Consider the following 14,238-nt stretch of genomic DNA (forward strand, 5'->3'; position numbering starts at 1 on the left):
TCTGTAAGTTTTTTGTTTGTACGTTTGTTTGATTATACGTTTGTGTTTGTTTATACGATTCTTTGTTTATACATTTGTAAGTTTTTTTGTTTGTACGTTTATGCGTTTGTTTGTCTATCTGTACATTTGTTTGTTTGTCTGTACATTTATTTGTACGTTTCTTTGTGTGTTTCTACAATTTTTGTTTGTATGTTTGTTCGTAGGTTTTTTTTTTTAATGTTTGTTGATGGAAGTCTTTGTTTTTTCTTTTTCTTTCTAATTTCACTTTGAACTGAAGCTTAAACGTTTTGCTGCAGCTGAAAGTTCCTTTGTCTGTTCTTTGTTGTGAGGTCAGTCGTGGGTTGGTCTGTACGTGTCTGTGATTTGAACACAGATGAAGTCGTGCTGCTCGTCTTCACATCTTTTCCTTTTAATGATTTTTTTTTTATAAAACAAATCTAAGAAATGATAAATATAAAAACACACATTTCTCATGTTACAAAGTACTCACAGCAGAGCGATCTACACACTAGTGTTACACTGCAGACGCTTCATCCAGTGATCCAGGTGCCAAATAACCTCGTCCTACAGCTAAAGGTAGAAAAAGGAGGGTCAGGACAGTCCAATCTGCTGTCGGCGCCATGTCCGCACGCTGATTTATCATCCAACCGTGGTCGGATGGAGGAGGGGCGACATGCGCCACCTACTGTTCACAGCAGGTAGTTCATGGTTACAGAGCTTTACTCGTATATTTAGTGTTAATAACGTTAGAACGACTCGTCACACTCTTTACAGCTTTAACGTCCACCAATCAGTGAGCAGCTCCGCCCACAGCTGACCTGTCAATCATCCGGATCCTGCTGCTCCAGCGAGGCAGGAAGACATGTTGTTCTCACGCGACGCAGGTGTTTTTATTGCTGAACTCCACGGGAAGCTCCGCCCCCTGCCGTCCAGGTGAGGAGAGCGAGCGGCATTTCCATTTCAAAAAAAGACATCACCACTGAAGAAGGAAGCAGCGGCTGCGTACGGACGTTAAAGTGCTCGTTACGTTGTTACAACAGTCGTTACGAAATCAGAAATATTCCCTGGAACGTCGTAAACATGTTACACAAAAATAAACCTCTGGAATGTCGGCGCCGCCATCGGGAATCAGGCCGAGCTGGAGCCGGGAGCCTGGAGAGGAAAAAACACAAGTTACACACACACACACACACACACACAGGTTACATACACACACATGGGTTACACACACGCACACAGGTTACATACACACACATGGGTTACACACACACAGGTTACATTGCACACATTACACAGGTTACATACACACATAGGTTACACACACACACACAGGTTACATTACACAGGTTGCATACACACACATGGGTTACATACACACACATAGGTTACACACAGGTTACATTACACAGGTTGCATACACACACGGGTTACACACAAAGGTTACATACACACACATGGGTTACACACACACACATAGGTTACACACAGGTTACATTACACAGGTTGCATACACACACGGGTTACACACAAAGGTTACATACACACACATGGGTTACACACACACACAGGTTACATACACACACGGATTACACACACACAGGTTACATACACACACATGGGTTACACACACACACAGGTTACATACACACACTTATTACATACACACACATACACATGGGTTACACACAGCTTACACACACACACGGGTTACACACACAAAGGTTACACACACCCAGGTTAAACACACTCACCAACACACATTACACAGGTTACATACAGACATAGGTTACACACAAACACACAAAGTTTACACACAGGTTGTTGTCTCTGTTCAGAGCTGAGCTCACATTGAGCCTGATCGGTTCGTTCTTTGTGAGGACAGTAAAGTAACACACTGATAGTTAGTTGATGTTTACATGGACACACACACACACACACACACATTTCAATGACTTAGCGATGAATGAATGATGGAATGTGTTTTAGAATGTGCAGACACGCACACACACACATAACCACACAGTCTGGGGACTAGAAGGAAACTAAATCGACAGCATTTTAAAATCAAGGTTTGAGGTCCAGTCTGTGTGCGTGTGTGTGTGTGTGCACGCAGTAGGACGACAAACACCAATTGGAGGCCTGACAGTGGTCTTTATTTCCGTCTCCATAGTGACAGCAGCACCAACCTGGACGCCAGTGTAAACAATGAACACAGAGGGAGGAGTCTGTGCGTGGCTCCGCCCACCTCAGTAAGGCACAGAAGTGAGCATAAAAGGCAGCAATACACACACACACAAAACGGTAAAAAAAATAATATTCATACAAAAGTATAAAAAGTTCAGTTCAGTCAGACAGATGAAGGTGATGATGATGATGATGATGAAGCTGACTCATGCATTAATCAGTCATGTTATCTTTCTCTCTGCATGCGGCGACGGCGGTTTGTTTGGATGCTGATTGGCTGGAGGGGGCGGGGCTTGCAGTAGGCTGACCAATAGGAAGAGGCTGGAGGTGGGCAGGTAGATGCACAGGAAGAGGACCATGTCCTGGCTGAAGCAGAGCAGGAAGTTGCTGTGCTCCGTCAGCACCCAGTCCATCAGCACGCCCACCAATAGAAGGTATAGCTGGAACTCCTGAAGCTCCTCCCACTCAGCCCCGCTCCCATCCTCCTCCAATGAGCAGCTGCCCTCACTCACCATGGGCTTTAGCTCCGCCCCCTCCTGCTTCACCCGACTCCGGCCTCGCTCTGAACGCTCCAATCGCCTGCTGCTCTGCACAAACTCCTGACAAGGGGCATGTCCAAAGACACAGGGGGGCGGAGCAAAGAAAAAAAAGACAAAAGTTTACATGTAAACAGGAAGTATCTTCAATTTAGGATTTATCACATGGTGAATCACCTGAGGAACCCACACCTGAAGAACCTGAAACTGAAGGACCTGAGGAACCTGAACCTGAACGACCCAAAGAGCCTGAACTTGAAGGACCTGAAGAACCTGAACTTGAAGGACCTAAAACTGAAGGACCTGAGGTACCTGAAACTGAAGGACCTAAGGAACCCAAAGGACCTAAAGAACCTGAACTTTAAAGACCTGAAGAACCTGAAGGACGTAAGAACCTGACCTTGAACGACCTGAAGGACATGAAGAACTTGAAACTGAAGGACCTGAAGGACCCGAAGAACTTGAAATTGAAGGACCTGAAGAACCTGAAGGACCCGAGGAACCTGAAACTGAGAGACCTGAAGAACCTGAATTTGAAGGACCCAAAGAGCCTGAACCTGAAGGACGTAAGAAGCTGAACTTGAAGGACCTAAAACTGAAGGACCTGAGGTACCTGAACTTGAAGAACCTGAAACTGAAGGACCTAAAACTGAAGGACCTGAGGTACATGAACTTGAAGGACCTGAAACTGAAGGACCTAAAGAACCTGAACCTGAAGGACCTGAAGAATTTTAAATTGAAGGACCTGATGAACCTGAAACAGAGGGACCTGAAGAACCTGAATGACCCTGAACATGTAGAACCTCGGGCTCTGCAAAAAAATCGCTTTATCGAATTTGTAGCTAAAAATCATTTTTATCTTGCAAATTTCAGTTTTTGTAATTTTATTTTTTAATTAATTTTTTTATGTTTTCCCACCACAGTTTTTTCGAGCTTTTTCATGTTCCGTCCTTGTGGGTTACCGTAGCCAGAGATGTCCAAATGGAAGTGAAGAACAAAACTAACAACTGTGATCTACCAGAGAAAGGAGGATATCAGTAGAACATTACTTTAGATAAGTTAGTCTTATTTATTGCATCTATGAGTTTAGTTAAAAACATGTGACAGCAAAGCTAGTGAAGGGAAAGTGAAGATGTAGAGCCTAGATGGACTCCTGGAGATTCACTGCATCTCTGTGGTGGATTACAGGAGTCTAATTTATGATTTTGAACTCTTGAGAACAATCACAGAAATAAAGTTGCACTTTTGACAATATATCTGTTGAAGTCATTTTTAAGTGCATTGAAAACAAAAATCGATAATCAAATAGAAACTCGAATTTTTCTTTAAAAAAATCAGATTTTTTTTTTTTTTTTAGGCAAAATCACCCAGCCCTAGTAGAACCTGATGAACTTGTAAAACGTGAACCTGAGGAACCTGAAGAGTTTCATCCTCTGTATGTTCTCCTCACCATTAGAGCTTTGTCCATGAAGAACTCCTTCCCTGGCGTCCCATCATTGTACTTGGTGTCGATGGCGAAGCAGAGGAAGAGAACATCCACCACGATTTCAAAGATGGAGAGGAAGCAGTGTGAGACCAGGAAGGAGAACAGACACACAATGGCCAGCGGCAGCAGCCACTCAGCGTAGTCGCTCTGAGAGTTCAGCAGGAGAACACCAGCAAACGCTGTAGACGTCACCACCAGAACCTGAGGAGACACGGTGGACCTCCTGATTTCATGTCATCATTTAAACCAGTTTTGGAGTAAAAGATTCAGCCAGTTTTTAGATCATTTAGCAGCTTTTTCAGTCAAAAGGACAACTTGTGCTGCTTTTGGTTGCCCTAAAAAAAAGGAACATTTTAAAATGTTGATGTAAACCTTTTGTTTACAGAAAGAAGATGAAAACAGTTGTGACAGTTGTTGACCGCAAGGGGCATCAGTTCCTACTCTGCGGTTTGGTAGTAGACAATGAAGCAGAGAAGATGAGCTCTCATGCTCTGCTGGCTGAACTTGGTGAGTAATCAGGGACTATTGAAGGACGTCTATCCTCAGGGTTTGTGTGTAAACACAATAAACAAAATAGCGCTACGTAGGCATCCTAAACTTGAGTGTGAGGTAGACATGGGGACATCTCTAGGTCACCTGCTCACCTTTCCCAGAAAGAGGACAAAGTCTCCCACAGCGTTGATGGTGGCGACTCGCAGAGCGTTCTCCACCAATAGGACGAAGGCGTCACGCGCAGACGTGCAGAAACTGGTGCTGTTTATGGCTGTGGCTGCGTACGCGTTCTGGGACACAGACAGACCAGTGAGAGGGACGTAGGACAGACAGACAAGTGGACGGAGGAACTGACCTGGTTCAGGTAGTTGAGGCACTTCTCCACACACCACAGGCAGCAGATACACGTCTTCAACAGACACCGAGCGCACACGTTCTCCTGCCCCACACACACACACACACACACACACACACACACACACACACACACACACACACACACACACACTATCTATAAGTCTGTCCTGTCTGTCAGTCTGTGTGGGGACAGCCGTGGGGTTCCTACCTTTCCTTTGAGCTGCTTGTGGACGTAGATCAGCAGCAGACGAGGAACTTTAACCAAAGTGATGATGAAGGAACCTTTAGCCACAGAACCAAGATGGTACCGGAGCAGCCTCAGCACCGACGACAGGATGGGGGTCACTGGGAGCCGGTTCTTATCCCTGGAATACAGCTGTGGTTATACTAGTCTCTGATGGTTAAACTGGTCTCTGATGGTTATACTGGTCCCTAATGGACTCTGGTGGCTGTTATACTGGTCTCTAATGGTGGTTATACTGGTTTATGATGATCTCACCTGGTGAAATAGTACGTGACCACGGCTCCAGCTACCGTCATCTGCTGACAGGCCAGGATGAACTCGCTGATCCACACCAGACCAACGGCGTGGTACCAGGTGAGGTACTGAAGGGGACCCGTCAGCCGGAACTCAGTCACCCCCGTTTCCTCGTTCTGCACCGGGTTCCCTGCAGAGCCACAGGAACCAGGAACCAGCTGACATCAGTAAAGATACACGCTACGGACACAAAGAGGTGTGTGTGTGTTCCTGACCTGTGGTCCCCAGAAAGAGCAGGACCAGGACCCAGTAGGTCCAGAAGACTGTAAGGAGTGTGAAGGTGATGAATGGCTGCAGGCTGAGCAGAGGAAGGCTGAGGAACACTTTAGCTGCTACATGGAACAGGGCCACGGTGAGGGCCACGCGCCTCCTCATGGAGAGCATGAGGAGCAGCAGCACGGCCTGCACACACACAACGTGAGTAACACAAAGAGAGTAACACAGAGAGTAACACACAAGGTGACACAAAGAGAGTAACAAAGACACACACAGGTCTACTGTACGTACGGTAAAAGCCGTGGCGGCGCCTGCATAAACCAGCAGCGTCTGTCCTCGGTCTTTGCTGAACTGTGATTGGCTCTTTGGCTTTGGGACGGCAGTGGTCGTCTCGTTGCCGTAGAGACGGTGGTCGATGTAAAGCCACCAGAGGACGCTGGTCCCCGCTAGGAAACAGGACAGTCGAGTGAGACGGATGAAGGACAGACACGTGAGGGGGACAGACAGACGGACTGACCCAGTGAGCCCAGGACCACGGCCACGGTGAGGATCCAGACCAGGACGGCTGAGATGTACCTGATGATGACCATAAGCAGCATGGACAGAACTGGAAGAAAGGACAGACCGAGTGTGAGACACGGTCTGTGTGTCAGTGCTGAGTGAGGACGGACGGACAGACAATGCCTCACCCAGAGCAAGGACACACAGTCCGATGATGACCTCCTTACTGGACGCCACACCAGCGATGAGTCGGTGGAGGACGCTGCTGTCCCCGACAAACGTCACCACGGCTTCAGCGAAGCGCGCGTAACACGACAAGTCCACAGGAGTGCATCGGTTAAAGAGTGGGACGGGCTTACTGGACACACACACACACCTAAGAACAACTGACACATTGCTCACACACAACTGACAAACTACAGACGTACCTGGGTGGGACGGGCAGTTTGGGACATTTGTCAAACCTCTCAGGAAGAACCGGATATTTATGACCGGCTAACTCGTAGGAACACAACTCAGAGCCTGACGGACACACACACGGACACACACACACACACACACACACACACACACACACACACACACACACACACACACACACACACACACACACACACACACACAGTGAGTGTTGAATGTATTATTCAGGCTTGGGAGTGGCTCAATAATCTTCAGTAGGTTTAATTAATCATGATTAGTTAAACTAGGAGTGTCAAACTCATTTTAGTTCAGGGGCCAAATACGGACCAGTTTGATCTCAAGTGGGCCACAGCTTTTAAGTGGAGAAAAAAAAGAACAATTTTAACATGATTGTGCTCTAGTTTTCAATATCAGTTTAATTCACTTCAAAAAATCTTGATTTTGTTACCAATTTTTTGGTTACTTTCGAGTACATTTGTGGAATTCTTTGTGAAAAATTGCAAGATTTGTGGCAAAATTGAGAGTTCTTTCCACAATTTGAAATAAAAAATGACTATTCATGTGATATAAACAAAGGAAAAATGCAAGCCTCTAATAATATGGTGGTGTTTTATTAAATTGGTTAATTTGAGATATCTATAACTGAATTATTTGTTAATTTACACAAAAATTCATGTTCTCACTGTCATTTTTACTTTCTCCTGTGGGCTGAATTTAATGCTCTAAAGCAGTGGTTCTCAAACTTTTTTGGCTCAAGTACCCCATTTCTCTTGTTTCTGAATCCACGTCCCCCTCTTGTCCGAAGGGGGGACGTGGACGTAAAGAATCTCATTTTGTAGATAAGTGGAATGAAACCGTATTTAGTGCAGTGCTTCACAACTTCTTTTGATTCGTGACCCCATTTTGAAAAAAAGAATTTCTGATAATCCCAAAGACATTTTTTTCAACAATTAGTTTTTGATCATGTTTGAGCTCAGATATATATATATAAGTATTATTTTATTTTATTCACAAAATGAAAGTATGGAAATACAGTTAAGATTTTATTTACTTTAATTTTTCAGAAACTCCAGACGACCCCACATGGGGTACCAACCCCAGGGTTGAAAAACACTGATTTCGTGGCTCCTGAAAAGATGTATTTATATAGTTTTAATCATTTCTGCTCATCTCATGCCTGGGGTGGGACTAAGACTCTCTCTCTCTAGTACCCCCTGTAGTACCATCGTGTACCCCTAGGGGTACACATACCCTCATTTGAGAAACACTGCTCTAAAGGGCCGGATTTGGCCTAGGGGCCTTGAGTTTGACACTTGTGAGTTAGAAGTTAATCAAACTGTAGGAGGAGAAAACAGCCGAGTCAGCATTGATCTAAAGTGCTGACTCAACCTGAGTAATGAACTGTTGGGTGCTCTCTGACCGTTGACCATGGCGAAGCTCCTCAGGTCCTCAAAGGTCTTCATCTGCTCTGAAGGACACAACGACACACACAAAGACACAGAGCGGATCTTCCTCTGGACCAGGTCCACGTTACAGGGGTCCAAGAAGAAGACGAACCTGAGAGGAACATCATCATCATCATCACTACCACCCTGATCCCTGGTGTCCATGCTGTGGTGCAGGTTAAATGGTGGTCATGTGACCTTACCTTCGGTCCGTGTGGTCCAGGCCACTCAGCCGTACCCCAGGCAGCTGCTCGTTGCGTCGTCCACACGTGTTTCCATAGCTGTCGTATCCGAACACGAGGCGGGCGGCGCCGCCGGTGACTACGGTGAAGCCACAGATGCTGCCCTGGAGGTGAGAGGATATTAATATCATATTAATGACTATAGTCTTATTGATAATAACTGTATAAATGTTGTGTCCACTGCCATGTTAAAGTGTGTGCTGAGCTGTCATCATCTCTAACCTTTGACCTCTGACCTGTCCCACATGGTGAGTCCACAAAAAATCAAATATACTGGCTGTGTTGTAAATGTCCCACTAACATATTATACACAAAAAAATAAATGAGTGTATACTGTCTGCCATGTACTATAAGTATGATTAGGATGGTGAGTGTTCCCACTGAAGTATACCTCCAAGTTTCCCAAGATGCATCTGGAACCTCCAGCGTTAAGAACCTTGTTCACACTGAGGCTAAATATCTCTGTTGATTCTCCACCTTTACTTTGAAAGTTCTGACAACATTTGAAGTGAGAAAGTGACCAAGTAGAATATCAACATGTGCTCATTTACAAAAGAGTTAATAAACTAGTGGAAGACAAGAAGAGGTGCTTTTATTTTGAAAAGGGGATGTTTGATTTTTAGCATGAAGCCGCATCATGGGACGGACGAGTATGACTAGTGTACCTACCGTGCATACTTCAAAAATGTCCCCTTATAGTATACATACTCATTGAGACGTCAGACTGTGTGTGATGTGTATTTGAAAACGTGGATCAGTGGTAGAGTGGACTGTCCAATAACCGAAGGGTTAGGGGTTCGAATCCTGCTCTATCCAAGCCATTGTTGTTGTGTCCTTGGGCAAGGCACCTTACCTATATAGCCTTGCATGAATGGTGGTAGGTTTTCGTAGGCGCAAAATGGTAGCCACGCCTCTGTCAGTGTGTCCCAGGGCAGCTGTGGCTACATTGTAGCTTACCACCACCAAGATGAATGAAGTGAGTGACTGGTGTGAATGAATAATGATTTCTGTAATATGCTTTAAGTCTCCTCGAAAAAAGTGCTTGTTATTATTATCATTATTATTATTATTAATAATAATAATAATAATAATAATAATAATAATAATAATAATAATAAAAAATAGTAAAAAATAAATAGTTTTAATCCATTCTTTACCATTTACTGTACATTTCAGGCAACCCGACACCAAGGTTATATGTGTGTATGTCTATGTGTCTGTAGGTGTGTATGTCTATGTGTCTGTAGGTGTGTATGTCTGTGTGTCTGTAGGTGTGTATGTCTGTAGGTGTGTATGTCTATGTGTCTGTAGGTGTGTATGTCTGTGTGTCTGTAGGTGTGTATGTCTGTAGGTGTGTATTTCTATGTGTCTGTAGGTGTGTATGTCTGTGTGTCTGTAGGTGTGTATGTCTATGTGTCTGTAGGTGTGTATGTCTATGTGTCTGTAGGTGTGTATGTCTATGTGTCTGTGGGTGTGTATGTCTATGTGTCTGTAGGTGTGTATGTCTATGTGTCTGTAGGTGTGTGTGTCTGGAGGTGTGTATGTCTGTGTCTGTAGATGTGTATGTCCATATGTCTGTGTCTGTAGGTGTGTATGTCTATGTGTCTGTAGGTGTGTATGTCTGTGTGTCTGTAGGTGTGTATGTCTGTGTGTCTGTAGGTGTGTATGTCTATGTGTCTGTAGGTGTGTATGTCTGTGTCTGTAGATGTGTATGTCCATATGTCTATGTGTCTGTAGGTGTGTATGTCTATGTGTCTGTAGGTGTGTATGTCTGTGTCTGTAGATGTGTATGTCCATATGTCTATGTGTCTGTAGGTGTGTATGTCTCTATGTCTGTATTTCTCACTGTGTGAGGACGTTACCATGCCGATGCAGAAGATGGTGAAGAGCAGGAACCAGGGCAGGTCGGTGCAGCTCCGGTCCTCCAGCGGTCTCCACTCTCTCTTTGTCCTCTGTAACACACGCACACGCACGTCAGAGCAGCATCGGGGCCTGTACGGACGGAACCGACTCCCGGTGCCGATGTCCGGGCCTGTCAGCCCCGGTACAGCCCGGGCCGGTCACCTGCTAGGAGAAGCTAATTGGCTTAGGGAGCTGCTGGCTCTAATCCCGGCTCGGACCGCTTTCCCTTTTCACAGAAACAATATGAACCCATACCCGTTTAGAGCCACCAAAATGACTAATGAAACCGAACCGAACCGGACCGAACCAAGCTGAGCTTACCTCCGTGCTCCCGCAGCATCCCATTGCAGAGCAGATGGACGTGCCCGGAGACTGACGGAGTCACACGAAGTCTGACGGAGAGACACGAATACTGACGGAGTCACACGAAGTCTAACGGAGAGACACGAAAACAAACGGAATATCACGAAGACAAACGGAAAAACACGAAAACCAACGGAGACACACGAAGCCTGTCGGGAAAGCGCCATTCTTGTGTGGGATTTAAAAAGGAGCAGCTGCTTGCAGTACCGACTGTGGCCGCTGAGTGGAGGTCAACCCCGAGTGGCGCTGTTTCCAAACTTTTACACAAAAAGTGACATAAAAGAACCCAAAACTATTTATAGTTGCACAGAAACAACACAAATATTTGAGATATAGAGAAAGTGTATGTCTGTGTTACTCCATGTCCATCAGCACATTGTATCAATCATAAGGTGAGACACACACTTGTGTAGAGTTCCTTTTGACCTTTGACCTACACAGACATACAGACACTCAAAGCAGCAAATGAAGAAGAAAAAATCCTTTGTGTCACTTCATGAACACACAGTTACTGTTTACTGTTCTGCACACACACACACACACACACACACACACACACACTGATCTGAATATAACATTTAAATAACAACCTGAACTCACTTTGTAAATCTGAAGTGACAGACCATATGATTATCATTAAGCACTAAAAGACATCTGTGTTCATGCACTTGTATTTAGTTCTTATTTGATTACCAGTCTTTTACTTATTTATGTATGTTTTTCTTTCTCTTTCTTTTTTTGTTTAGTGTTTGTTCTTTTTATTTGTAATATTTCTTGAGCGGCTTGTAACTCAAGTAATTTCCCCCTGTGATAAATAAGGTACTTCTGATTCTGATTTTGTCCTATTCTACTATGTTTTTGTCCAGTTGAAATTGTTTTCTTTGACAATAAGAGTTTCAACCAATAAGTGGAGCTGATACTGTACCCTCGCCCCTTTAACTAAGATAACCCAAACATTGGTGGCTACGTGCTAAGCTAACCAAACAGGTAGGATTGGTGGCTACGTGCTTAGCAAACCAAACATGTAGGATTGGTCGCTACGTGCTTAGCTAACCAAACAGGTAGGATTGGTGGCTACGTGCTAAGCTAACCAAACATGTAGGATTGGTCGTTACGTGCTTAGCTAACCAAACAGGTAGGATTGGTGGCTACGTGCTAAGCTAACCAAACATGTAGGATTGGTCGTTACGTGCTTAGCTAACCAAACAGGTAGGATTGGTGGCTACGTGGCTACGTGCTAAACTAACCAAACATGTAGGATTGGTGGCTACGTGCTTAGCTAACCAAACAGGTAGGATTGGTGGCTATGTGCTTAGCTAACCAAACAGGTAGGATTGGTGGCTACGTGCTTGGCTAACCAAACAGGTAGGATTGGTGGCTACGTGCTTAGCTAACCAAACATGTAGGATTGGTGGCTACGTGTTAAGATAACCAGACATTTTCGATTGGTGGCTACGTGCTAAATTAACCAAACATGTAGGATTGGTGGCTACGTGCTAAGCTAACCAAACAGGTAGGATTGGTGGCTACATGCTTAGCAAACCAAACATTTAGGATTGGTCGCTACGTGCTTAGCTAACCAAACAGGTAGGATTGGTGGCTACGTGCTAAGCCAACCAAACATGTAGGATTGGTGGCTACGTGCTTAGCTAACCAAACAGGTAGGATTGGTCGCTACGTGCTTAGCTAACCAAACATATAGGATTGGTGGCTACGTGCTAAGCTAACTGAACAAGTAGAATTGGTGACTATGTGCGCCCATTACAAGACAAAACATTGTCTGTAATGGTAGCGCACAACGTTTAATATTAATATTAGCCTAACCACTAGGAACGAGTGTATCTTGTTTTTTCCTGCAGTCTGTGCCTTCTCCTCAGCCTCCGCTCTCTTTTCTTTTTAAGTGTCTTGATGTCGGAGCTGGCGGTTCCTGATCCATGGTTCGCGGCTCAACTAGTCTGAGACACTGATGGTCTATCCTTCTGTCCTGTTCTGTTTGCCCTTCTATTCACTAACTCCGCCCAGTCGAAGCAGATGGCTGCCCACCTCTGAACCTGGTCCCGCTCGATATTTCTATCTATAAAAAGTTTTTTCTTCCCACTGTCACTAAATGCTTGTTGGGCTCTTTCTTACTTTCTTTTTTACTTTGGACTTAAAATTTTTTCAACCGCTCTGAGATGACTTTGTTGTAATTTGCACTATACAGTATAAATAAAGTTGAGTTGAGTTGAGTATGATTGGTGGCTACGTGCTAAGCTAACCAAACATGTGTACTGGTCTCTCTATGGAGTTCCTTCAATCTCAGCGGAAGAAGAACATTTACTGTCTGTAATATGTGGAACACAAAGATTCATCTATAAGTTTCCTTCTCCCTCACTGGGAAAGATACACGACATGTTTGGAAAAAATATGAAGCGGACGCTGCACAGACTGTCAGAGAAAGACCTGAAAGATTTTTCATCTGTCAGTGAAACAGCTGCACGTTAATTAAATAGTACTCAAAGTAAAAGTTACTCATTACTTTCACCCCCAACGTTTATTTTTGGTAATAAATCTTAGTACGGTTGCCTTGTATACAGTAAACATCTCATGTATAAACTTAAAAAGGAAGAGACCAAATCTTGCACAATTGGAACTTAATTTTTTTTCCAAAAAAAGGTATAAAATAATTATTATAATTATTTTTTTTAAAAAATGACACCAATTAAATAAAAAATGAATTAAAAAATCTCAGCCTCTAAGTATAGCTAACTTTACAAACTCTAAAACTGAGAAAATAACCTCTATTTAATGCTGTTTTGGTGCCGTACATTACATTTAATCTGATTGGTCTGCTATGATGTGATTCATTTGATTGTTGTCTGGTCATTATATTTTTTTTATTGTCACAATGTTCGTTGATCATTTTCAAACAAAAAATAATAATTTACTCAGTAACGGTTGGAAGTATAAATGCAACAAATTGCTATACTTCTTTTAAAATGTACTTAAGTACAAGTAAAACTACTGATTTAAAAATATACTCAAAAAAGTACAAGTATCCATAAAAGCACCTCAGTTACAGTAACGTGCGTACATATAATCAGTAACTTTCACCTCTGCTAATTGGTTGGTTGTTGTGTCAGTTAGAAATAAATAAAACTCATCTTCTCCTTTGGGGTTGAGAGGGTAGTGGGTTAGTCTGGTAGAACAGCTGTTCTGGACCAGCTGGTCCCTCAGAGCTGGTTACTGGTTACCTTAGGCCAGAGCAGACTGTGATGCTGGGAGCCTGAGGACAGACGCTGGCGCTCCATGACCCTCTGCTGGTACTGGTCCTGGCTCTAATGGTTCTGCTGGTCCTGGTTCTAAAAAGTTGTTGTATGCGTTCTCTTCTGTTAGTCCGGGTTGTGGTGGTTGTGAGGACAGCAGTGTTATGGTGTGATGTAGCTGCTGAGAACAGAGATGTGTTTGTGCTGCTGTTAACTGTTGTACCAGGCTGAACAATGTGTGTGTGTGTGTGTGTGTGTGTGTGTGTGTGTGTGTGTGTGTGTGTGTGTGTGTGTGTGTGTGTGTGTGTGTG

The 14,238-nt window shown here is 44.0% G+C and overlaps 1 protein-coding gene across 3 annotated transcripts; it reads right to left on the minus strand.

Annotated features, from left to right (window-relative positions):
* Positions 1 to 393: 393 nt before the first annotated feature.
* On the minus strand, positions 394 to 14,108 carry slc44a1b (solute carrier family 44 member 1b). 3 transcript variants are annotated; one of them, XM_028459274.1, is made up of 16 exons: positions 13,916 to 14,108; positions 10,280 to 10,369; positions 8,379 to 8,521; positions 8,151 to 8,287; positions 6,739 to 6,832; positions 6,499 to 6,686; positions 6,327 to 6,416; positions 6,101 to 6,255; positions 5,809 to 5,995; positions 5,555 to 5,723; positions 5,264 to 5,420; positions 5,054 to 5,137; positions 4,851 to 4,988; positions 4,171 to 4,407; positions 2,697 to 2,783; positions 394 to 1,152 (listed from the first exon to the last, which is right to left on the minus strand). In XM_028459274.1, the coding sequence occupies exons 1-16, from the start codon at positions 13,970 to 13,972 to the stop codon at positions 1,129 to 1,131; spliced, it is 2,037 nt and encodes a 678-aa protein (XP_028315075.1). In that variant the 5' UTR covers positions 13,973 to 14,108; the 3' UTR covers positions 394 to 1,128. The 3 variants fall into 3 exon arrangements, with proteins under 3 accessions (XP_028315075.1, XP_028315076.1, XP_028315077.1); XM_028459275.1 differs by having other exon boundaries at positions 6,499 to 6,668; positions 13,916 to 13,972; XM_028459276.1 differs by lacking the exon at positions 13,916 to 14,108 and adding an exon at positions 10,641 to 10,741.
* Positions 14,109 to 14,238: the final 130 nt, after the last annotated feature.

Source organism: Gouania willdenowi, chromosome 10 (genome assembly GCF_900634775.1).
Source record: "Gouania willdenowi chromosome 10, fGouWil2.1, whole genome shotgun sequence".
Lineage (NCBI taxonomy): Eukaryota > Metazoa > Chordata > Actinopteri > Blenniiformes > Gobiesocidae > Gouania > Gouania willdenowi.

What these genes read in the sequence shown, in the direction of transcription:
- slc44a1b (XM_028459274.1), bottom strand. Translation starts at nt 13,972, where the DNA reads ATGGAGCGCCAGCGTCTGTCCTCAGGCTCCCAGCATCACAGTCTGCTC. An exon ending in AAACTGCCCGTCCCACCCAG is followed by an intron (nt 6,687 to 6,738) that starts GTACGTCTGTAG and finishes AGTTGTTCTTAG; the next exon opens with GTGTGTGTGTGTGTCCAGTA. An exon ending in TCATGGACAAAGCTCTAATG is followed by an intron (nt 2,784 to 4,170) that starts GTGAGGAGAACA and finishes GCCCCTTGTCAG; the next exon opens with GAGTTTGTGCAGAGCAGCAG.